Source organism: Amaranthus tricolor, chromosome 1 (assembly GCF_026212465.1).
Source record: "Amaranthus tricolor cultivar Red isolate AtriRed21 chromosome 1, ASM2621246v1, whole genome shotgun sequence".
Lineage (NCBI taxonomy): Eukaryota > Viridiplantae > Streptophyta > Magnoliopsida > Caryophyllales > Amaranthaceae > Amaranthus > Amaranthus tricolor.
This window is the reverse complement of record NC_080047.1, coordinates 16,772,253-16,797,930: the sequence shown is the minus strand read 5'-3', so window position 1 is coordinate 16,797,930 and position 25,678 is coordinate 16,772,253. Positions and strand designations below refer to the sequence as shown.

Here is a 25,678-nt window from a genome sequence, read left to right as displayed (position 1 = left end):
GGGTGAAAATGGAAATGCAAATTATTTTAATAGAAAAACGTTTTTTTTTTAAAAAAAAATTTTGGCCTATGCAGGTCTCGAACCTGCGACCTTCGCGTTATTAGCACGACGCTCTAACCAACTGAGCTAATAGGCCACTTTGATAATGTTTTACAGCGTCTTTTAATGAACATTTACGCTCTAATGAATTTTACCTTACATAAATAATTAAAGAAATTTAATTGTTAGATAGGTGAAATAATAAATTAAAAAGTAATGAAAAATACAGAAAATAACAATAAGTTTTCTTATTTTGGGGTATAAATTTATCCTGGGAGAGATGGAGGAATTATTTACCTCCAAATGAGTGAAATCAAACTCTTTTTCTACCTCAATCACAATTATTTCAATAACTTCATTTGCATCTCTAATTATCTTTATTACATTAGTTTGACTTTGTTTACTACCTTAAATAGTTACTCTCAAACCAAACGACCCCTTATTAGATAATATTTTCATTCTAGTTAGAATCATTTGTTAATTAATATGTTGTTCATGTTATTTATAAATTATAGCAGTAAAGTTTGTTATTTGCGAGTAATAGTCATTATAAATCAAAATGTGCTAGCCATATAGTCACGTTGTCGAATTCCAATGAAGTTAATTTGTTAAGTGTTTGAAATCACTTTTAACTCACCTAAATTACCTCTTACCTAACACAACCAGCTCATTTGCTTCTCTATCATCTTTTAATCTATATTTCTCCAACTTTAACACTATATTTAGATGGAGGGATTTAGAGGAAAAGAAAAAGGAGAGATTTGGCGGGAAATAATTTTCTTTGTTTGGATAACAATTTTAGAGACGGTGCCTCTTTTGAGAGGCCGTCTTTATAAGAGACGGTTCTCCAGACTCAGACGCAAAATTAAAAAAAGAGAGAAAAACCTAATAACTCATACGCGCATGTGACCCTATTTTGGAGTTGGTGTTATAACCTATTAAAGTTGGCGTTATAACCTATTAAAGTTAGAATTATAACCTATTAAAATTGGTATTTGGAGTTGGTGTTATAACCTATTAAAGTTGGTATTTGGAGTTGGTATTATAACCTATTTGGAGTTGGTGTTATAACCTATTATAGTTGATATTATAACTTATTAGAGTGGATATTATAACCCATTAAAGTTGGTATTTGGAGTTGGAATTTTAACCTATTATAACCTATAAGAATTAGTATTATAACCAACTTTAACAGGTTATCATACCAACTCTAATAGGTTATAATACCAACTTTAATAGGTTTTAACACCAACTCCAAATAGGTTATAATACCAACTCCGAATACCAACTTTAATGGATTATAACACCAACTCCACATACCAACTTTAGTAGATTATAATATCAACTCTAATAGGTTACAATACCAACTTCAATAGGTTATAACATCAACTCCAAATAGGGTCACACAACGCGCGTTTTTGGTAGTTGTTTTCTTTAGTAATTACGGGCCGTCCCATTTGAGACGTGCCTTTTGTAAAGACAGTCTCAAGTAAGAATTTATGTTTTAGAGAAGGACAAATTTGGAAGGAAAGGAAATGGAGAGACTAATGTCCCTAGTTTTGTTAATAATCAAATCTTTCCAATAAGATTTGGAAGGAAATTAAACTTTTTAAGTAGAAAATTTTTCATATTCAAACTTTCTTGTAAATCTTTCATTAATATTCAGCTATATGTAATATTATTGATAGTATTTAATTTATTTAGAATTTTGTATACTCAATTTTCCTTTTATTTTTCTTCAATTCTCTCCTTATTCAAACAAGATAAATTCTTCTCACTAATTCCTCCCCTTTCGTTCCCTTCTCTTCTTTTTCCTTTCCCTTCTTTTCCTTTTCCTCCTAAAACCTAATCCAAACATAGTGTAAAGCTCCAACAATGACTTTAAACTCACCAATCTTTATCCTCATTCTCCTCCTAACTAATCAAAACCCCAAATTCAATTATTACTCTCCACAATCCAATACATTGGACAATTTATTAATCAAGTTTCTATTTTTTGAACAATTAATCAATTAATCCTAAACCTAAACAAAGAAAATTTTTAAGCTTGGAACAACCTTTCCAAAAAAATAATTTTTAAGCTACAAGGAAGAAAAATTTAGCAACTCTTCTAGATTGCTCGTACAAAGATTTGGGTTCAAAAGTTGCAAGTGTATGCTTAATAGTATTGACATAATTGTTTGGGTAATCTCTAGTTGATAAATCAAAACCACTTGATTCATTACAAAATAGAATTATTTATAAAAAAAAAACTTGAAGTTTAAATCAACTATAAATTATAGCTTTAAAGTTTAATATTTTCGAGCAATAATCACTATAAGACCATGCTTAAATTGGATGTAAATATTTAAGGGGGGAAATAAATTCAAACTAATAAAATGAAAGCAAATAGAGATGCATTTGAAGTAGTTGAGATAGTTGTGTTAAAGGTAAAAATGAGCATGAAATAAAAATAATAAAGAAAAAAGAAGATGATTTCTCCTATTATAGAGGTAATACATTCCCCCATCCTCCTCCAGGATAAATATTTACCCAACAAAATTAAGAGATTCCTTTATTTTTCATTACTATGCAATTATTCTTCCACCTCTACAACAATCAAATTTCACTAATTTCTCATTTATCAACTTCGTGTTCTTGTTTTGACTTTTTTTAGTCCTTAAATATTTACACTAAATCCAAACATGCCCTAAATTAAAAAAATATATAAATATTATAACTATCGTATGAGTTATATAACTACTATAAAATAACGGTCGGTGAATTTTGTGACTATAATTTTTAAAGGACTGTAAAATGTGAGCATGGATTTGTTGCAAATTCAACAATGGCGACGAAGGGTTTTCGTACTGGAGAAAGATTCTATTCATTTCCAAAATGGCCTGTAAATATTTATTTGTACGTTATTGTATACAGCTATGAAACTTCAGATTATAATTTGATGAACATTTGTAATTGTAGGATATCGATTGCAAATTTTTTAAGTAGGAAAATGATGTGGTTTCCAAAGAAAATCAAATCGAAACATTGGATTGGTTAGAAGCTGAAAATGGAGCCTTAAAGGAGAAAATTCAAAAATTAAAGCTCAAAAAACACACTTTGAAGAATGAAGTGGATGTCCTCAAAACTGAAGTTATGAAGCAAGCTACTTTAGTTAAAGTCATTATCATGGTGCTTATGTTCTCAAGGATGATTTCATTGCAAGATTACTTATGTTGTACTAAATGTCAATTGTAATAACTACTTTGAAATTTAATGGAATGGTATCATTTTGTAATAGGCAACTAAAGTGTTTATACATACGTAGAAAGTTAGCAAAAACTAATTGCCATTACATTTGAATATCACTTCTTACATAGTGATTGATCAATACACATCAAAATAAGTGATAGGCAACTAAAGTGTTAATACATACGTTATATTCCATATGTCACACATCAAAATAAGTGATAGGAAACTATAGTAAGCAAAAAACTAATTGCCATTACATTACATTACTTGACTAATTAACTAATCTACTACTAATTATTGGGATCGTTTGATATTGATGCTTGTGTAGAACAATTCAACAATGCTTTATAAGATATGCTTGAATCCTGCATCAATGAGATAATTGAACTAGTAATCAAAACAAACATATTTGAGTACATATATTCTATATTATATAGAATACATACATACCTTAGTCACACCTCCACTGATAGTAGCACTACCCCTAACAGTTGCAGTTCTTCTAGAAGCTCCCCTACCGCTTCCTCTACTCCCTTGACCACCCCTTAGCCTTTTATTTCCCCTACCTAATTGACTTGGTTGAGCAGAAATGTCATGATGCACAAGAGTTTGTTGTGGTGTGGCATCAACAACACTCTTTCTTGGTCTACCTTTTCCCCTCTTTGGTGGTGGTGGGGCTTCAGTCATAGTGTCTTTGTCAGGACGCTTCCTCTTGTTATGTCCTACAACACCACATATTTTGCAAGTTATTTGTACACCATATCTGGTCAATTTCCCTTGTTTTTTAGGATCCTCGTGGGATGACTTGATCCTATTCTTTTTAGGTCTACTAGGTCCAAGCTTAAAAGGAGGAGGGAGGAGGGGAATATTAGCTTTTGGCCAATGTCTTTCACCTGCCAAAGGGGGTATGACACCACTATATGCCTCCAAGTACTGATAACCGGTTTCTAGCACGTCGTTAATTCTAAGAACCAAGTTATGCAAACAATATTTGTAATCACCCTGAAACTACTACAACGAGTGTAATGGTAAGTCGGGGGTCGAACCACAAGGACAAAGGATGCTAGACTAAAGACTTGGTGTGGGAAGGTTATATGAAAGGTTGGTTGGTGGGTGAACTTAACTAATAACAAGAATAAAAAGGAAAACTCAACAATGAAAGACAAGCGGGGAGCAAACTACGTCCACCCTAGTATGGTTTATTGGAAATAAAGATAAGCTAGGTCAAGGGAGTTTAAACGATAATCAATCAAGATACTCTAGATATCGAGAGGAAGTTGGTAACCCTATAAGCCACGCAAACGACCTATAAGCCACGCGAACGACCTATAATCGCCCTATGTCTCTCTAGGAGTGGTAGGACAAGATTCGAATTAAATATCTATCAACAACCATCATCAACCTCAACCCTAATCCTAAACATTAAAGACAAGACCAAACCTAGGGTTTCTCTAACCTAAAACCCCTAAGGAAACCACTCTAACATACTAGAGATAAAAGCAATAAACAAGGAAAGCATTAAAGGAATTGAAGAACATGAAAGCATCAAATCTAAACTAAGGAAGCATTAAATGAAAGCATTAAAGGAAAGCAATACAAGAAACCAATACAGGAAAGCAATAAAGACATCAAAGCATTAAAGAAATAAACTTGCATAAATGAAGTGACATGAAAGTAGATGAAAGCATAAATGAAGAACAATAAATCTACACTAGGGCAAAAAGTAAAGAAAAGAAATGAAAGAATGATGTTCTAGAGTGAGGCACATGGGCACCCATACTAGGCATCCCTCTTTTACAGAAATGAGGGGTATTTATAAGCTAAGAAACAAAAGGGGTAAAATGCCCTAAAAGCCCTCGGAGTTTGGTTGCGAAGAAAAGAAATAGCGCAGTCTGGAGCTTCCATTCGACCGAATTGAAGGTCCATTCGCCCGAATGGGCACCCATTCAGGGTTTCCAACAAGTCTAGGCACGTTTCCATGGATTTTTGAAGCCATTTCACCCGAATTTGAGTATGGTTCGCCCGAATCAAAGCCCATTCGCCTGAATGGAGCATCAATTCAGCCGAATACTTTCCTACTTGGTCTATTTTCGTCTTTTGAAGCTTTGGATGCCTTCTGGACTTTGAGGAAGACTTGGAATGCTTAGGAAAGTTTCGATACGCGTGTCTAATCTTCGATCAAAGCATCTAAGTCTCGTACGCAACGTAAGATACCTTGAAATCTCCGAAAATACCTAAAATTACCTCAAAACACCATGGAGACAAGAACAAGGTAAAATCATGTGTAAAGTGTGTAAAAAGTATTCTAAAACGCGAGACTCGACACTACAATGAGGAGATAAATGTGCTCTAAAAACGAGCACATTAACTACGCCTGTTTTGTGTAGCAGTTATCCACATATGATTCAACATCCTTACGCATATAATACAATGCAGCAATTCCATGACGATAAGGAATTTCCTTCAAATCCCACTTCTTACAAGTGCATGATTTCTTTGCAATGTCAACTTGTAGAGTGTCCATGTAGTAAGCAACTTGAAAATGTGTGGTAGTTGATGGCATAACACTACATTTACTTGCTTCCTCCTTCTCATTGTCTAACAAATCCTATACCTTTTTGACAAATCAAACCATCCCATTTTTTTGCCTCCTCTCTTTTTGTCACCAATTTTTCATCAACATTGTTCTTATGTCTTCAAATATATCTATAAGATGCTTTGATTTGGCACGCATAATGTAATTGTTGAATCTCTCTTTGTCACCAACTTCCGTTATTTCATCTTCACTGTTTCGTTTCCCATTCTCTGGTATATCTACCAACAAACTGGGTTGCACGGTAAGTCCTCTTTTGACTGAGCCAACTTTACCTTCATTATCAACATTTCTATGCTCCTTTTTACTACTGTTTACACCTTCTGCTGCTTCCTCCATAAATCCTTCTTGTTGACAAATATTTTCAAACCCCTTCATGATTGAACCCACAGATTTAGCTGCATAAATTTAAACTTAATTTTTGGATCAAATATTAAACTCAACAAAAACATTGCACAAATAGGCTGTTGTAGGTGGAGGCAACTTTTGTAATAAATTAGTCAGACTTATAAATGAAACGCGATCAAATGTAGACAATTACATTGCTTGGGCTATTTTGTGTTGGACTTGTTTTGGATGTCTTTGGTTTTTTGGTTTGCGTATGATTTTTGAACATAGTTTGCTCACATGTTGTTTAGGTGGCCTGTTACAGTTAGAGCTTTGTTCCAATGGCTTTGTCCCTTTCTCAAGGTTTTTTGTACCGGTGCTCTTAATCTCATCTATTTTAGTGTTTGGTTTTTCTTTCTTCTATGAAATGCTTTGGAATTTTGTAAAAAAAAAAAAAAAAAACCCGTTGTGATGCATATTCTGAATTTTTTTGTGGTTGATGATATTGTTTATTACAGGCTATGGGCATCATTTTCATATCTTCTGCTTTATGAAGCTTGGCTAGAGACTCTTTGAGAATTAAAGAATGCCATGAATACCCCTTGTTGCTTAGGAAACAATGTATGTCTGTTCTTTATTATCGTTCACGTTTATGCGTTTACCTAATTTCAATGTGATGCATAACTTATGATTAGCTTTACTGTTTTGGCGGTTAGATACGACTTCTAATTTTTATAAGGTAGTTATAATGCTCTAAATTTAAGATATTGATTGAAATTTGATTAACTTTTGGAGGTATTCTTCTTTTTTTTTTTTATACTTCTTTTGCGTCCTTTTTGTCTGTTATTTCTCATCTTCTTACTTCTCTCTTCTCCCTACTTTTCCCCATCTTCTTGCTTCCCTCTTAATTGGTTCATCTTCAATTCCTCACTTCAAATGGAAATTATTGATCTTCAATTTTATTTTTCTGCTATTGTTTTTAATATTCTACTGACTGTGATGTTGTTTCTGATCTGTTGATGGTCATATTGTGTTGTTTCTGATATAGGTAATGTTGTAAATGGTTAAATTCTATATTGTTTTCCCATTTCATAAGCAGATTTAGGTTTTTGAACCAATTTTTTTTTTCAGTTCTAGGCTTCACTTTTATTTTAAGGTTTTTGATCTAATCTGCTGCTGTTTTGAATTTTCTACTGACTGTGATGTTGTTTTGATTTGTTGATGGTCATATTGTTCTGTTTCTGATACAGGTAATTTTGTAAATGGTTAAATTCGAATTATGCTATTTTTTTTTCTTAATTTTGGAGAATTAATAAAAGGACACTGATATATAAATTTTTATGGTGAAGTCCCTTTCTTTGATTATTGTACAGATTCTTGCTTCCTCATATTCGTTGAAAGTACTTTTTCAGAGATTTAGAGTTCTTTTCAATTAGGAGATTAAGATCAAATTTAGGGTTTTTAAAGTCATTTTTGTAACAAATTGGGTCTTTCTGTTGCACTTATTCTTGCTTCCTCATGTTGGTTGAAATTACTTCTTCAGAGATTTAGGGTTCTTTTCAATTCGGAGTTTAAGGTCAGATTTAGGGTTTTTAAAGTCATTTTTGTAACGAATTGGATCTTCAAATTGTTCTTCTGTTACATTTGATTTTGATTTTTAGGGTTTTTTTACGGTTTCTTCGATTCAATTTCCCATTTGTGCTGTTTTCAGTATGCATAAGAGCAAGATTTTCCTCGCCAAAAGTCGCTACTTTCTCAAAAGAAGAAAGAAAAGCTTGGATATAATGCAAGCTGTTAGTTTTATGTTTGTTCGCCCATCTGGGTACAATGCTGAAAGTGCTAAAGCTACTGAGATTGCTGATGAGAGAAGGAGTATTGGGGATTCTCACCCAATTGACGTGTCTTCTTTGATGTATGAAAATCTTGCCCTCATCTATTCTTGGTTGTTGTCTTTATTGATTTAACTTTTGTTGTTTGTTTTTAGTTTCAGTGTTTTGGTTTCTTGATGCCATTAACTTCACATTTAGTTTTTGAATGTTTATTGTTGTGATTGGTGTGACTTGAGTGCACATTTGATGAGGTGCATTCATGTGTGTTGGGATGGAATCCCATGAATGTGTTAATGTGGGTGTATTAAGTTAAGTTTTGATGATTGATTTATGATGGTGATTAAGTATGGATTAATAAGGTAATGAAGTGTGAGAGTTATGGGACTTAATGAAGAAGTGGAAAGGTTGATTCAAGATGCTCTACTATGCAAGTCGAGCAATACTGTCAGAAGCCTCTGAAGAGCCGCTCGACCAGCTCGCTCGACCGAGCGAGCTCTAGGTTGGGTCGAGCGAGCAGACAGAATGCAACCAGAAGCTTCTTGAAGTCCGCTCGACCGAGCGAACCCTTGTTTCGGTCGAGCGAAGTCCCTGATACTCTAGAATGTTGTTTTATGACTCTTCATGTACTTAGGGATGTTTCATTATCATTTAATCATAGCTTTAATGTAACTTAGTGTGATCTCTCCTATAAATAGAGAGCTCTCAATCACATTGTAATCATCCACAAATACACCCCAAGCCAAACACTAGCATATATCTCTTCTCTATTGTAATTCTCCATATTTGAGAGTTCTTTGAACTCCTTTTGATAATATAAGAGATACTACACGCCGGAGGACGTAGCCTTAGTTGGGTGAACCTCGTTAAATCTTTGTGTCATTTTATTGCTTTATTTTCTCCTACAAACATCGATATTATTGATAGCGTAATTTGTTTGTCACTAAAACTTCATACACTCGATCTTGGCAATATTGGAGTTTGAAACATATTGTTCGAACTCTAATACATCGTCGTTTTCATTTATACGATTAGAGAATAACTCACCTCAATTCAAGTAATTATAGCCAATTAATTTATTTGTGAGATTAACAAAAATAAAAGGGAAATTATCAATGGTTCCCCTATGTTTTTTTATGCTAATAACAACCATAACATTATTCAAGTATTTGTGCATGTCTAAACCGTGACAGTAACTTGCTCCTTAGATATCAATATCCTAATAAACTTCTGCGTGACAGTAGCTCCTCAGTTGGAGTAAAAGAGAAATGCTAGAATACGATGCCTAGTGACTTCCTTTGACGTATCCCAAAGACGAGAAAGATAAAGGGTACTAACCAGTGTTCCTCATCCCAGCAGCAATACCATTTATGGTAATGAGCAATGCATCAACCTCTTAAGAATCTCGACCTGCAACATATTCATTGGATTAAGATAAGGAAGCCTAGTTTAGATCAGTTTCTTCAAGGTCTTGTTACCCTCCAATGGCTTCGCATGCCCACTGACCACCAGCACATACATCTCGGTATTCATTAATTCCTTTCTTAACTGTGCACCGAGTTCTCTCCTACACTCAGATACAAGCTCATTATTATAAAACTTGGCTATCGGTATATTAACCTTGCCCAAAACCATTTCTATAAGGTTAATGGTGCTTTTTCCTGATACATTGCTCGTAAATCATCTGCATGACCCTTTTGACAGGCACTTTTCAAGCCAAGCAGGAAGAACAAATCTTGTTTGTGTCTAAGCGAAAACCCAAGGTATTGCACGAACATTTCCAATTACTGTTCAGCACTTTCTACAATTACATTGCAAATTAGAGAATGCAAATTAAATTATAAAAAAAAAATAAACAATATATATATATATATATATATATATATATATATATATATATATATATATATATATATATATATAAACCAATTGAAGTGGTGAAAACTAAAAATAGATGTATATAATAGCTTGAATGGTGTATATATATACGTGACAATTTTGTAAATGATTAGACCTTCTATAAAAGGTATATGTACATATTCGGATGACATTTCTGTAAATAATGTAAATCTTTTCCTTCAGAAAATTATATACACCTTATAAGATAATAAATACACCTTTTACGCAAGTATTTTCTGGTTTTCAGTTTTCACTTGATCGTGCCCCTATATATATATATATGATTTGGATCATGTAAAAATCAATTAAAGTGGTGAAAACTAAAAATAAGTGCATTAAATGCTTAAATAGTGTACATATGGGGGTGACAATTTTTAAATAATTGAACATTTACTAAAAGGTGTACATGCATGATTAAAAGGTATACATATATGGATAACATATCTATATATAATATGAATGTTTTCCTTCACAAAATATGTACACCCTATAAAATAGTATGTACACCTTTTGCGACAATATGTATACATCGGTCTGGTTTTAGCTTTCGTCACTCCAGCCGTTCTTGCTGATGATTATTGATTTTAATTAATTTTAACTGATTGAAATTGTTTTAGTAATTGAATTTTAGTTATAAATTATAACAAAGTTTTACTGATTAAAACTCATTTGTACTGATTGCAATCAATTTTCGATAATTACAACTAATTTTTGCTAATTATAACTGATTTTACTGAATAACTTATATTTTACTAATTACTTAGTTTTTGAGGTGAACTAAACATGTCCGTATTCTATTAATTTTCCAATTCAATTCATTTTAATCACATTTATTTCAATTTGATTCAACTATATTTAGTCAAATTAAATAACAATCAACATTTAAAAAAAGGCACTATTCAAGTCCATTAATAGTAATTCGATTACCCAACAATAAATTGAAAATTTGAATCAAATAAGTAAAATAATATAAAAAATTCTTAAACTAGGTATGGGATAAACTTATTTCCCAAAATAAGCACGAAAATTCCTGAGCTATGGTTTGGGATTGTTCGCAGTCAGTAATAACGAACAAAGAAGATTGATAAAAAAAATCAAGCCTTATGTTCACTATTAGTAACAGCAACCAAAGGTTTGACCTCGTTTAACTAGGTAAACCTTTGATTGTTGTTACTAACAGCGAAAAAACTTTAAGCGATTTTTTCTTTTTTTATGTTTAAAATTACAAATAATATAAAATGTAAATATATAAAACATATGGTATATAATAAACATAATAAATATATATACATATATAACAATATATATACAAATGTCAATTTTGTCGAAATGTTCAAAATATATACAATAATATGTACACCTACACACAAAACTAATGCTCATCACCCTCTTGCACCCTTTCTAACTGTGAACGTCTGTTGCACCTCTTATGATTGTAAGACGCGACTATATGACGATCAAGGAAGGTAGGTGATTTATAATGGGATGACCCCGCTCCCTCGTGGGAGTACGTCATGTCAATCTCCTCCAAATGAATGTCAGGAGGAGGAGACGATTGAACATCTGTAGATGGTTGTGTCGGCTCAACGACTTCGGGAATAAAGAGCTGAAACTGCGTCCCTAGAAGTATGCCCTGCGCTGTCTTGCACACTGCGTCCTCCTACTAGAGGTAATCACAGCTGCGACGCCTTGTGCCTGCAATCATTTGAAAGTTAAATAAATTTTATAATATGAAAGCTCTAGGTTAAATTAAACAATATGGAAGAATACTTACAAACTATGTGAGCGTTGGTGTGGCAGGTGCGTACTGAGCGGCTGCGATGATACCTCGTAGTGTCATCCATCGACGAGTAATGAAGAGGAACCATGGCATGTAATTTGCAAAAGTAGGTGCGCCTCCAGCATCAATGGGTGCACCTTGGCCGAGCAGCTCTAAGAGATCCCAATGGCAACATGTCACCAATTGATCTCATTCTAGTTCCTGGCTCCTTAACCCTTATGTGAGGTGAGATGAAGCTTGACCTTTGTGATGCAAGGCGGCGGGATGTCCTGTACCATCCCATATTGGCGCATTACGCGCTCAAGAAGATGCACTTCGACTATGTGGAAGCATATCAATGATACAGAGGCTCTCCGCTCACCCGAATGTATGCCCGAGTGCTTAGGCAATGCAGCATATGCCTCAGCGGGGTACGGGTCCCAACGAAACTACAAGTTATGAAGCAATTAATAAATTACGTAACATGATAGTAATGAAGTTAAAGAGTCAATCAATTACCTGGTCAGGTCAAAGCAAAACAAATTGATCGCAATGGAATCCCACATCAGATCCAGTGTGAGTCTTTGTTTGTCGGTCAAAGGACCATCTCGATCCATGCGGGAGTTCGAGCGGTGGAATGAGAGGTGGAACAGCAGAACCACGGAAAACAATCCTCATTTGTTTCCCAATATGAGGATTTGCTCGTAAGCCTAAAGCTATGAAATATAAACATAATTAATTACATTTAACCATACAAACATATTAAGAAATAAAAAATTAAAAATTAGTATTACTTGGAGAATAATTAGTGGTCCTGCAATCTCCTTTACGTTCTTTTTGAAGGCACCACATAGCCTCCTGTAGAGGTAACCAAGAGCCGTAGATCCACAATTGTATCCCGTAATCTCCCAGGGCGTATCGAGTAACGTCAAGTATAAAAACTGTACTTGGCTTTTAGTCTTGTCGGTAAACAAGTCAGCACCAATCAGATATAACTTATAAGATATAAGTCTTTGTGTATCTCTCAACAGTGACCTCAACAGCATCCTCAGGGAAGTACGAGAATGGCTGCGCTAGCCAAGTACAATACAACCCGCTCCCTCGAACTAATAAAATCAACATTTAAGTACCTTAATTAGCTAAGGATGACTTTAAGGAGTATTGATTTGCAAATGTAAAACCTGCATTTGAATAAAAATAAGAAAACTATTAAAAAAATTCCTAAAGTTTGAAAATCAAGCACAAGTCAACTAAAACATTACTTAAGATCAAACCAATTATGTTTCAGAAGACTAGCGATGTTAATTTGGAAAAGGGACAGATGTTGAAAATTTATTTTTTTTTTAGAGGAATTTAGTGGAGAATTTTTGTTGCTCTGAAAATTAGGATTTGCTATTTTGGGGGAAATAGGGAAGATGAAGACAACAACGCATTTAGGCCTGTTTTTGTTCGTTGTTACTAACAGCGAACAAAGACTTTGGTCAAAAAAAAGTCAGAGTATTAAAGGCTTAACTTTTTTTAACCAGTGTTCTTTGTTCACTGTTACCAACAACAAACAACCTCAAACCTCAGCTCAAGAATATTCGTATTTATTTTGGGAAATAAGTTTATCCCATATCTAGTTTAAGAATTAATTTTTTTTAATTATTTTGCTTATTTAGTTTAAATTTTCCGATAAATTGTTGTACTAAAAGCAAATTTTTTAAAATGTAAAGCTCTGATTATTTATCGACATGGAGACAAATTTTTTTTTAGAGGGATAAAGCCCAAGAATTCCTTTAAGAAATTAATTCTTCTTTGTAGGTCGATCTCCTATCACTAGGGTGAAGGGAAATTATAATATCTAATCAACTACTCTTGTAATAGTCCGTCTCTCAAAGAAACGACCTTAAAACAAAAAATCTGCATTTTTATTTTCTCTTAAATTTGTATTAATTGTCTACTTAGCCCATATATCTAAAATGTCTCTCTAAAAAACCATTTCTCACAACAATTTGTGATGTCTAAATGTGAGCAGGAAGCAAGCTTCCCAAACACAGCAGGGTAAGTGCCAAGTTATCTCTAGTAAGTACGAACGAGAGAGAGAGAGAACAAGTACATCACGACTCACTCTTCATTGTAAGTTTTTCATTCACATTTCTACAGGTATATAAATTCAGAGTTTTGGGTTCTACTTTCTACATTTTTCTTACTTTTTTTAAGAGGGAAAAGGGGATTTATAAGAACAAATAGGCACAACACATTTTTCGATAACATCTTTGCTGAGAATCATATGACACTCAAAGCACAACAAAGGATTAAAAGCCAAACTTAACAGCTTGCTGTAGAATCTTGCAATGAACCCAAAAGGAACGTGGCAAAACTCTCCCTCACAAGCTTCAAGTAATCAGCAATCAGCACTCAGCACACAGCCACACACTGACAAAAGAAGAAAACACAATGCAGAGAACTTGGCAACCAAATGTGGGGCAGGTTGCTTTTATTTAAGCTGCTGTATTTACAGCAACTGGCCTCCCTCTGCCCATGGAAAACCCTCTCGTTCCATCAGGCATACGAGGGCCAGGAGGCTGCTGCTTTGCTACTATAGGATGCTCGCCGTTGATCACATTAATGACAGGGGGCGATCCCACGTGATGCATCCTGTTATTTTGTTGATGATTATGGTGGCCCCTTCCACGACCCTTTCCACGGCCCCGATTACGGCTCTTTTTCTGGCCGCCCTCTTTTTCCACACTTTGCTCCTCCGTCTGTGCCAACGACAGAAAACCTTAAATGATCAGCTCCAAAAGGAAATAGAAAATATAAGCTATTAGCTCCAGTAATTTGACAATAGTTGGTCAACAAAACCTATATACTTGATACTTCTTGCATCCTTACCCCCTGCAATAACATTTTGACATTTTAAACAATTCCGTAATGCTTTCACCAAAGCTTCTACTCTAGCCTCTAAGCAGGGTAGGGGAGGTCAATTGCACACAGCCTAACCCATACAAAAACTTTTTGACATTTTAAATTGATGGTCAACAATATGGAAGTAAATTCCGTGAATAAACAAACACTCCTATAATTTAAATCTGACAACACAATTATCATGTGTCAATTAAATGTAATTTCCATAGATCAATTGATGATAACTGCAAGCAAACAAAAGAAATGGACACTATCAAGGAGCCAAAGGGGAGATAATTACATCGCTTTGTCGGTAGTGAGGTTAGTGATCAGCATCGGCTTCATACAATAGCACGTAGCAACAAACTCAGAGTAAGACGAGAGGACTTACATGGTCATGAGAGACAATATCAGGCTGTCCTGAAGGATCTTCTGAATGTTTCTCATTCTGCTTAAGCTCAGAAGTGGATGTATCCTCTTCATCACATGTCACTTCACCTTCATTTCCAGATTTCTTCCCTCGTGTTTGTACAGTCTTAGACTGACCAAAATATATGTATGATATATATATAAGAAAAGCAAGGTCAATAACAAAGAACCTTAATCATTGGAAATTTATGGAGTCCAATCAAAACATCCATGATCTGAAATCACAGTAAGGTTGCAAAACACAAGTTGCACCCTTCAACAATATAACTTTATAAACATTCATCAGTATCGTATCCAATAAAACAAATAAAAACCGAAATCATCAAAAAGCTAGACAGAGCTCTGTTGAAAGTTGAAACCAAGAACAGTCGATCATAGTTACATGGAATGTGGAACGTAGCCACGATTTGCGATCTAGGAACGTCCGTCCCCAATCACCACAAAACGCGACCCAAATCACTCAAGGTGACGTCTCGATGCACAAAACCTTCTAAAAAACAATTTTAAAAGAAAAAAAATCATTTTATTTTAATATTGTAATCATATATATTTTTATACACAATATATTTCGTACCCAATCGTTCCCGAGTTAATCTAAGTTGCATTCCTTGCTCCCGTTCCCCGTTTGAAACCGAATGTTCTTCCAGTTAACAAAGAGTCCAATATAAAAAGGGGAAAAACGTGTAGATAAATATATACCCCATGTTTCAGTAGAGGACGAACTCTTAAGCCATTCCTCCAGTCACCCTCTTGATTCAGCTCAGAAATCTGTAAAAAGTAATGCCAAGTTCAAAATTTCCATTAATTTCCTTCAAAGTGTACTAGTATAAAAAACCAAAGCTTTCTGCAAGAGAGAACACAGACGGTGAAAAAGTTATATACCGCTTTCTCTGCAAGCTCAATCGATTCATATTCCACAAAAGCGTGCAGCTACACAACAGGATTCAAACTGTTAATCAGAATAGCCGCTTTCCAATGTTCACTTGGTTCCCGAAAACATGCCTACAGACTCTATTACATTTGAATATCCAGAACTATATTCAATGTACCCTATTATAAATGATGCCAGATTCCATATCAAGACAATGCTTTAAGGGAATTTATAATTATGCACTCATTACACCTTATTCTAGCAAAAAGGAAAAAATAATTAGCACAGCCTAATCCTATTTAGGTGAGGATGCTTTCAACCTCTGATCAAACTAAAGACAACATCATGATCTATGTCCCATGTACCACATTGGGGGTGTTTGGTTATGACAAGTTAAAATGTAATGGAAAGGGGATGTATAGATAGAGGTAAGGATAATGGTAAGTGTTATTGTTATTATTTGTTTTGTATGAAGAGAGCAAAGGGAATGAAAAAAATGATGGGTAGATAGCACATATGAGCAGCAGACTACTATACAACATTATTTTGTTGCTTCCATTCTATTCGAATGCCAAAATCCTGCACTATTACAGCACAGCACTATTGACAAATCCATTCTATCCGAATTGCCGACATCATTTTGGAAAACAAGAAGTTTAGAGGTAAGAGAATCTGTTACAAGACTATTACGAACGGTAACAAATTAGAGGATTTTATTTCCTAAAAGTAACGTAAACGATTACTTTGGAGTCAAAACAAATAATGCGCAACGGATTGAGTTACGCATTTCCGTTAGTGACCATCAAAAACTGGATACCATACACCCCCATAGCGTGGTTAAGGACGTATGCTTTACATTCAAAAAAGTACTGTCTTCCGTCAAAATCTCATAAATTTAATCACTACAAAGTAAATCACTAAATCTTGGCATGTTAGGCAACTTGAAATTCATTTCCGAATGCTGAATTGGCCCAAATACTATGTTTAACAAATCCTAAATTTGGAAATGTGAAATTGGGTCGATTTCAAATAATTGCAATGACACTGTAAAATGTGCCACAAATCAAAATGTGAAAATTCTAAGTATATAAGTATCATTTACAACTCATAAATTTGAAAACCAAAATTCAATTCCCTATTTTCAAATGAATTCTACGTTGCCAAACACTACCTTATAGTATTTTGTTTCCTAAAAAGAAACTGTCAGGACTTCAAATTTTCTGTTTTAGGGTTATCACAAGAGGAGGGTTCTACACTGGGAAGTCAAAAATAAAGAGTAAACACCAATAGTGCAATTTGCACAACCCCATTATCCCCAATTACCTTATTAGAATAGATTCCATTATCAGCTTTTGATTGCCTAGATGCTGAAGAAGCACCATTATTGGAAGGTTGAGGCTGACAGGTACGAATACTCTTCACACTGGACAAAGAAGAAAGAATTTTTACTAATCCAAAAATAGTAGATATAAACATCCCCACCTTACACGTAGTTTTACAGCCCAAGTATACTTAACATTAACCCAATATATGCAAGTTATTATTTAAAACAAAGTTACCTATCATTATTAATTTCTCAATTTTATATTGATTTTCAGAACCAGAATTTACAGTTAAAACAAAAATTTCCAACACACAACTATATCTTCACTCTTCAGTCACATTAATTTTAATGATTGGATATTTTCCTGCAACAAAGATTAAACTGAACAGATGCGCATTGATTGAACATATAATACCTCCCCACAGTTGAGAAAACCTTCATGAGATTTTGGTGACAATGATCCTCAGGTAAGTTTTCAGCCACGATTATACGAGCCTAGACATGAATGCAAAAAATCAGAGGTCAAATATAGCTGTCTCTATACAAAGTAATGTAAGTTAGTTCCAAATGGACGAAAAAGGAATTTGAACGTGATTCCCAAGTCAATCTGTCCAGAAAAAATATGGCACACTTCAAAACAACAATGAGGCATCATAATTCTTTATACTGTTTGCTAATTGATTCTCAATATGAGGAAGCTTACCAAAGCATTTTTGTGTGTTCCGTTTCATCATATTCACCTCGTAAAAAAACAAAAGACTTACTATGTAATGTATGCATTTTCCTAATATAGAAATATGTCTACTACATTGTGGCATGTTCACTTTTTTAAGAAATGGTTAGGATTGTTTGGATTGTTGGGATAATAAGACAAAAAATTGGAGCTGTGCTGATGGTATTAAAAGAGAGAAGAAATATGTTGCCGATAAATAAAGAAAGTGGCGGGGGTTTTTCCATAAAAGGAATTGCACCAAAATCATTGGGGAATCCGATTAAAATTTAAAATTTGCTCAGAATGATCAAACCATTTATTGATTTTCCTATAACAATACCAACTTTTTTATTTATTATGAATCAATATCTATGATTAGCTATGAATAATCTCAACTTAGTTTACTAAGAGTGCATCCACATAACCTATGATCAGTTTTACAAAGTCAATTTGCAAAAAAAAAAAAAAAAAGAATAATATAATTAAATAATTGACAGATAAAATCTGAAAATAAAAGATAAAGCAGGTCATCTTAGTTTTAAATTTTCTATTTCACCCTTAAATTTTTAATATGTTTGCATTTTTATTTTATTTTTATTTTTTTAGTAATTAACCTACAAAATATGGTCACCATTTAGGAAACAACATTTAAGTTGAGAGTTCAGACTACTCACGGATAATTGAAAGCTGGGATTTTTGTGCGGAAATTAGTGAAATGTCATTATTTTGGGCAATTTTTTCAAAAAATTGTAGCAAATTGAGATTGAAGGAGGGAGTAATAACATTATTAATATTTGCAATGGAATCCAAAAGATTGAAAGAAAAGACAAACTAACAATTGTCAAGTCACCAAAGGTTTTACACCAGTTAAAAGACCTATTCAGATTGTAAAATAAAACAATGAGGTGGAAATCACAAAAGCCAAACTTAAAGTGTCATTTACGTTTGGATATTCCCAGATCAATTTCACCCTCTCTATATCCAATACCTAGATCAAGAAAAAGAAAGCAAAGCTGGCACCGGAGCAAAATCGTAAAAGAAACACGAACTAAACGTTTTGGGACGATCCTTCATTTTGAAAACAATCTCTCAACAACCTCAATATAAAAAAAAGCTTAAATTCTTGTCCCCATCAATTAAATTAAAGAAAGCAACATTTAAGACCTTAGCACATCAATCTGGCCAGTCCAGCTCAAAAACCACATCTAAATATAATGCAAATCGATCACATCGCCACATTTGCCATCGCAACCACGTTGTAAAGGCTTTTAGGTCACCGCGACAGCAATATATGTCACAATAACCACGAAATCATCCACGTTAACAACACCAAATGATTTGGCAACCATTCCCACAACTGCAACCACATCCCAGATTTTGTACTATGCAGGATGTGAAACTAAAATACGCCTAAAAATCATGCTTGTGCATGCAGGGGAAAATTAAGTACAGAGACGCTAAAGAAAAGCAGATATGACTTGGCAAATATCTGCGCAAATCCATTATTTTCATTTAGAAGTCAGAAGTTCATAGGAAAAAAAATTAGTTCCATACTTGTAGCTCTTCCATGTCAGACCCACTAAGAGAATGCACACGCTTCACCTTCTTCCCATCTTCACTAACTACCTAAGAATGAAGGCAACCAAGAAAAATAAGTACATGATAATATATGAAATGGGATGATGGATTAGAAAAGCAACATATAACAGGAAACATCAAATGAACCTAGAAAAAAGTAAGACCATGATTCAAAATGAAGGTAAAGTATAAAAAAGAGATATGACTTACAAGCTTTGTTGAGTTTCTTAATACAGCTGCAAGCTGAGAATTACTACTTATAAGGGCCTTGATCTTCTTAAAAGATGCAACCACCGAAATCGGCACTACACATTTCAACCATGATCATGTCACAACAAGGAGTTACTTCAGTGAAGCAAAGCTTTAGAAAAGTTCTACAACAAATGAACAATAAAAGATTGACATTTTTACGAAATAACTTTTTGAAGTTGACAAAATAACATAAAGAGGAATTTTTTCACGATTCTTAACCCAAACACCCTTTCTAATGACAAAATGACAAAAAAGAAAACTTCCATGGTCAAAACCCAAACACCCTATATCAATTTTTGAAATTGAGGCTAAATCAGCCAAAATATATCTAAAAAATTATGAATACAACACTCCATACTTCCATATCACTAAAGGTCGTTTGATAGTTGGTATTAAATGGTAAAGACAATGATGAAAAATGTAATAAGGTTTATAATCATACTTATCCTAATCATTCTTTTTCTTTACAAAATTTATTCTCATCCATTACAACGTTAAAATGTGGTCTTAGAAGGTGATAAAAAATTATAAAAAAAAAACACACGTTTGAGGGTGCAAGCTTCCCTACAATAGGAATGTTATAATTTATGAAAGATAAAACTAAAACACAATCTCATCACCATAATTTGATTTCAATAACCAAACGTCCCGTATGCCATGGGTTATAAATTTGCGCAACCTTACCCTTAGTAATAAAAAGGGTTTGTTTCCAATTGAAACTTGATCATGATTTCATGAATTAAAGAAAAAAAAGAAAGTTTGAAATTCTCACAAATTTAAGTAATTTATAAACAAAAACAACATTTAGAAGGTAGCAAAATCATACCAAATCCTTCGGGATCCTTGTTGATAAACTTAATTAAATGATCAGTAGTAGCCAAGTTAACATCACTGAAGTAATACTCCACCTAAAATGAATACATTTGTTACATTGTCAAAGACCAGAAAAAAGAGAAGTGATCGATGATGCATTATGAAATGACAAGATTAGTTCGAGAAACTAAACACAACCTAAAAGAGAGATAAGATTACTTATAACGAGTGAACTCAAGTTCTTGCAAGTTGGCATAAATGCAAACTGTGATTGGTAACATTGACAAAAGATTGAGCATATCATTCAGATTGATGCGATGGAATATCAAAAATACATATGAATCTTAAATGTCACATTCCATATCCCTCTAGCACCCCTCACCTTCAAGAAAATTTTGTTTTTGTGTTGTTTTCATTTGTATAGTTCATGAACAAGCCATTACATATGATAACATCCCCTCATTTCTACTCAATGATAGAAGAGAATTTGTCAAAAAAGAACAAGAAATTAAGCATTAACATGTCATTATCTAGTTTATGACAAGTGGTCAAAAGTAATGAAGCTGAAATCAATGAGCAGCATTCAGCAAAATTTAAAAGTGTAAAATTTTTCTTAAATCCTACCCATGTAAAAGATTCCCTGAGATCCTTATCATTCCCTACCTCAAAAAGATAGAGGCAAGTAAAGGAAGGAAGATGAGTAGGTCAATCTAGTAAAAGGATTAGCTTTGATTGTACAAATATGTATGCTGAAAATTCATACTTAGTATCACTAACATTGATGTCCAATTCATGAAAAATACACTCAACTTAGGCTGCCCTTTCTTTACCTACGACAAATGGAAAAAGGTTTCTTTCTATCTAGTCTAAGCAAACTTAGAAATGGGAAGCTTGATAGCGCTGGTAATCCATGTCCATGATTATGTAACAGCTTCTCCACAAAATCAACCATGTACCTCTAAGAACTAACTGACTTACTCTAAAAACAAAATAATCTCCAAAAAATTACTAAAACCTACATGTCAAAAAACTCTTAACATTAATAAAAAAATAGGAATAATAAAGTGTCTTGGTTTCTTACTATATATCAACAACCAAATTCCCAACATAACTATCTTCCAATCATAAGAGTCAACTTTTTCTTCTATTCCAAGGCATAAGTACATAATAGTTGGAAACAAGTGGTGACTCTGGTTATGCAACGGAAATGATTGAAGGTAAATGGTTTAAAAGTTGAGGGAAAGGGTTTCAATAATAATCTATTCATCTCATTAACACCTTTCTATTTCAAATTTGGGGCAATTTTTTTTTTACCATTTTAATCTTAGGGGTGTTTGGCATGAGGGATTTGAGGGAGGGAATAGGACTTTATTCCAAAACAAAGTCTAAGTCTTTGTTTGTTTGAAGAGAATGGGACTAAAAATAAGAAAGTCCCCATGATAAATGTCTTCGGGGGAGGTTGAGACTTTCTTTTTTTGTCTTTCTTCTAGCTTTCTCAAACAAACTCTTTCCACATATAAAGTCTCATCTAACATAACAAACAAGGAATGAGATTTTTTATCTTCGAAGTCTCATCTTAAAAGTCTCATATAAAGTCTCACAAAGTCCCATTCCCACATGCTAAACACCCCTATTATGAATTTTATATATTACCCTACTTATCCTTAGTTACTTTATAACCCAAGTACATCAATTAATCTAATCTTTACAATTAAACATAATTACTCTCTCCCCTTTAAGATTACACTTCCTAAATTAAATTCCTAAATCTACCTAGCCTTCTCCTTCGTTTTGATTAATTAACTTCCTCCTGTCTTTATTCATTAACCATATGCCCCGCTTTTAGAACATTCATTCATATTCTTCCACAATCAATACCCAAGATCCATCCACCTCTTCATCTATTTTTTAATTAAATAACCTCCCAATATGTTCTACCTTCTTCATCCCCTTCTTCATTATGTTCTTCCTTTGGTTCTTCATTCTTCATTCTTCATTCTTCATTATGTTGTTTGCTCTTGTTGATTGGTGTGTTTCACTCATCCATCAAGAGAAGCCCTAAAATTCTTAATCAATAATCTTCATATGGAAAATCCTAAAAAATCAAATCCTTCTTCTTCAACTAAGGATAAGTCTAAAACTTCAAGTGATGGAAATGAAACTTCTAATGTTTCCGATGAAGAATAAGGGGCAGCAAAAAAGAATGGTTTACTTACTTTGCAAACCTTGAAGATAAAGAACATTCAAGTTTTTTGTTTTTCTCATTTTTTGGGGTTTACATTGATTGTTAGATTTCAATTTATGGGCATATTTCAATTTTCAATTTTGTGTTTCTCACATGAGGTCACTTTTTAGATGTCTTCATAGGTTTCTTAATGACCACGGGAACGGCTTTTGGAATTGATCGTTAAAGTAGGAACAACGAAGAGGAATGGAGAGAGGATTAAAGATAATATTTAATGATGTTTTGAATGTATAAGTGCTAATATTAAGCATTATAATACAATATTAATTCCTTGTGCCTTGTAAGCTCTATAACTGTCTTATATGTTTTGAGGTTTTAAAGCAAGTCAAATGTGTACTCAGAGAGGATTAAAGATAACATTTAATGATTTTTTGAAAGTATTTCGAGGTACTGTGAAAAAAACATCTCAAACTGGGCGACATCCCTATTCTATAATCTCATATCCAGTTCCATCACAATTAATAAGTCCCATTTCAGACAATCACAACCTCATTGCTTGCTTACCAACTTTCCATACCAATAATAACAAACTCAAGAGATCTATAAACAAGTTTAACACAAATTTAGTATACTCTCAACTTGCAACAAATTGTAAATTCCCAAGTAATAGCATATAATCACTAATGAATCAAAGCTGAAATTGTAACATGAAATATATTATGGCACATAAGATTAATATGACTGAAGTACAATGTAAGGTACTTAACTTCATACCCGTACACTCCATTTAATAGTGTAATGTACACCTTCTATTGAAGTTATGGGATTTACATTTCCTGCCCTGTACCTCAAATTCAATCCGTGCAAACTTAGTGACTGAACGAACTAAGTTTCGTAAGCTAATTTTCAAACAATGCAACAAACAAACACTGAATCGTATGAAACACTCAATAAAGAGTTTATAATACTTCTACACCATATACCAACAAAAACCTCTTCAGCACTCACAGTCTCACTGCATGAATCTAATCAGGTCATTGATAAGCATCCTATTGCACTTCAATTGTATTATAAACTTAGAAGCACTCACTTTCATGTCTCTATATCATACGCAACAGCAACAGTAAATGACAATAATTTTCCAACAAAACAACTAATAAAATGTGGAATAACTGACTGAACAAGAGAGTTGCAAAGGCGTGCCTGATTAATAAGTTTCTGAGTAGATTCTTCAGACAAGCCATTAATATTCCTGGACCCTCCATTATTACCCTGCCCTTGATCCTTATCTTGCTGATTAGACCCTTGACCCACTCCCTCCTGCTGCTCCCCATTACTTCCACCATGAAACTGTGATTGATGATGATGCTTATGATGATGATTCCGATGAGAATCATTCCGATGATTATTATGATGATCATGATAATTCTGCTGATGATGATGATGATGCGGATGGTGATGATGATGGTGATTCATGTGAGGCAAAGGCATAACCGGAAACGGCGAGTTGACCTGCGGAGGAGGCGGGGGAGGATACACATGAACCATTGCGGGCGGCGGAGTAGGCGGGGGAGGTACAATCAAAACCCTAGGATCACCGGCAGTTATTGAAGTCGGTGATGGAAGATTCGTCTTCTTCGGAACGAACTCAGGCGCTTGAGCATTGAGCTTGCTGAAAGACGAGTTCCGCGACAACGAACCAGAAGAATCGGCTTCAATCACAGGAGAATCAGTGGATTGAGGTTGATCGGATGAAGAAACAGTAGAATCTAGGGTTTTTTCTGAAGATTGATCAGCCATTAATGAGAGATTTTAGGGTTTAAAGGAAGAATATTGACTCCCTGAATAAGAGTAAAGATGAAAGAAGAGAGAACGAAAATGGCAATTTAGGAGAGAGAATAACGGTGGAGAAAAATTCGACACCGATAATGGAGGAGGTATTTATAATGGAGAAGAGAGAGGGCGGCGAAGGATGAGAATAAGGAGGGGGTTAACTGTTGAGAGTGAGTGGAGGTGGGACCCACATGGTTTATAGATCGAATAGATTTGATTGGTTTTGCTATGCTTGATTGTGACTTATGGGTCCCTTCTTTGTCCACTATCATCGAAGATTTTTAAATTTTATAATAGTTTTATGAAAATTTAGAAAAATAAAAAAAATTTTAAGTGTTATATATTATTTTGTTAAATTTTAAATTTAAGAATAACAAGTAAAAACTATAAATATTAAATAAATATTAAAAAAAATTAGTGTAAAAAAATATAAGAACCATAACTAATAAAAAAAATATTTTTATAAAGTTAGAGGAAAACATGTGAAGATTATAAAAATATTAAAATAAAGTTAATGAAAGATATGTGTGAACCATAAGTATCATTAAAAATATTAAAATGAAAATGAATAAAATTAATTTTATCTAAAATTTGTGATATAAATAAAAATATTTAATTTGAGAACAACAAATAAAATACCCTAAAATAATAAATAAAACTTTTTTAAGAAACGAATAAATAACTATTTAGCAAATGGTTTCTTATTTAGTTGAATTTTGGTTTTTTTTTGTCGTGGTCAAATAATCAAAAAGATAAGCTTAGATTAAATAGTTTTTGGGTTACTTGAAAAATTAGTTTCTGCCCTAAAAATATAGAAAAATAAGTTTTAAATTAAAGTTAAAAGGCTATTAGTTGAAGCTTTTTTATTGACTTTGGTCATTTTTTCACATAAACCGTTAACGGCTAACATATAGTTTTTACCTATAACCCCATATCTAGTCTCTAAAAAAATTAAAAAAGTGAAAAGAGTGAATCAGTATCTTTAGAATACTAGCATACGGGGGATCAATTCGGTATACGTTCTAAATTGGTGTTGGCTGAAGGAATCACCAGATCAGATAATACTTTGAAACATTCTTCCTTATTGACTAATCAAATCACACATCAAATGTTCTAAT

At 33.6% G+C, this 25,678-nt stretch overlaps 1 protein-coding gene and 1 non-coding gene across 3 annotated transcripts; both read right to left on the bottom strand.

The window, feature by feature from the left end:
- Nucleotides 1–62: 62 nt before the first annotated feature.
- Nucleotides 63–136, bottom strand: TRNAI-AAU (transfer RNA isoleucine (anticodon AAU)). Its single transcript has one exon. It is a non-coding gene; the product is annotated as a tRNA-Ile (tRNA).
- Nucleotides 137–13,790: 13,654 nt separating this feature from the next.
- On the bottom strand, nt 13,791–24,708 carry LOC130806391 (la-related protein 6B-like). 2 transcript variants are annotated; one of them, XM_057671449.1, is made up of 10 exons: nt 23,931–24,708; nt 20,556–20,637; nt 19,688–19,782; nt 19,454–19,525; nt 17,603–17,682; nt 17,187–17,286; nt 15,875–15,922; nt 15,692–15,760; nt 14,955–15,104; nt 13,791–14,421 (listed from the first exon to the last, which is right to left on the bottom strand). In XM_057671449.1, exons 1-10 carry the CDS (start codon nt 24,525–24,527, stop codon nt 14,158–14,160), a joined length of 1,557 nt encoding a protein of 518 aa, XP_057527432.1. In that variant the 5' UTR covers nt 24,528–24,708; the 3' UTR covers nt 13,791–14,157. The 2 variants fall into 2 exon arrangements, with proteins under 2 accessions (XP_057527432.1, XP_057527441.1); XM_057671458.1 differs by lacking the exon at nt 13,791–14,421 and adding an exon at nt 14,423–14,554.
- Nucleotides 24,709–25,678: the final 970 nt, after the last annotated feature.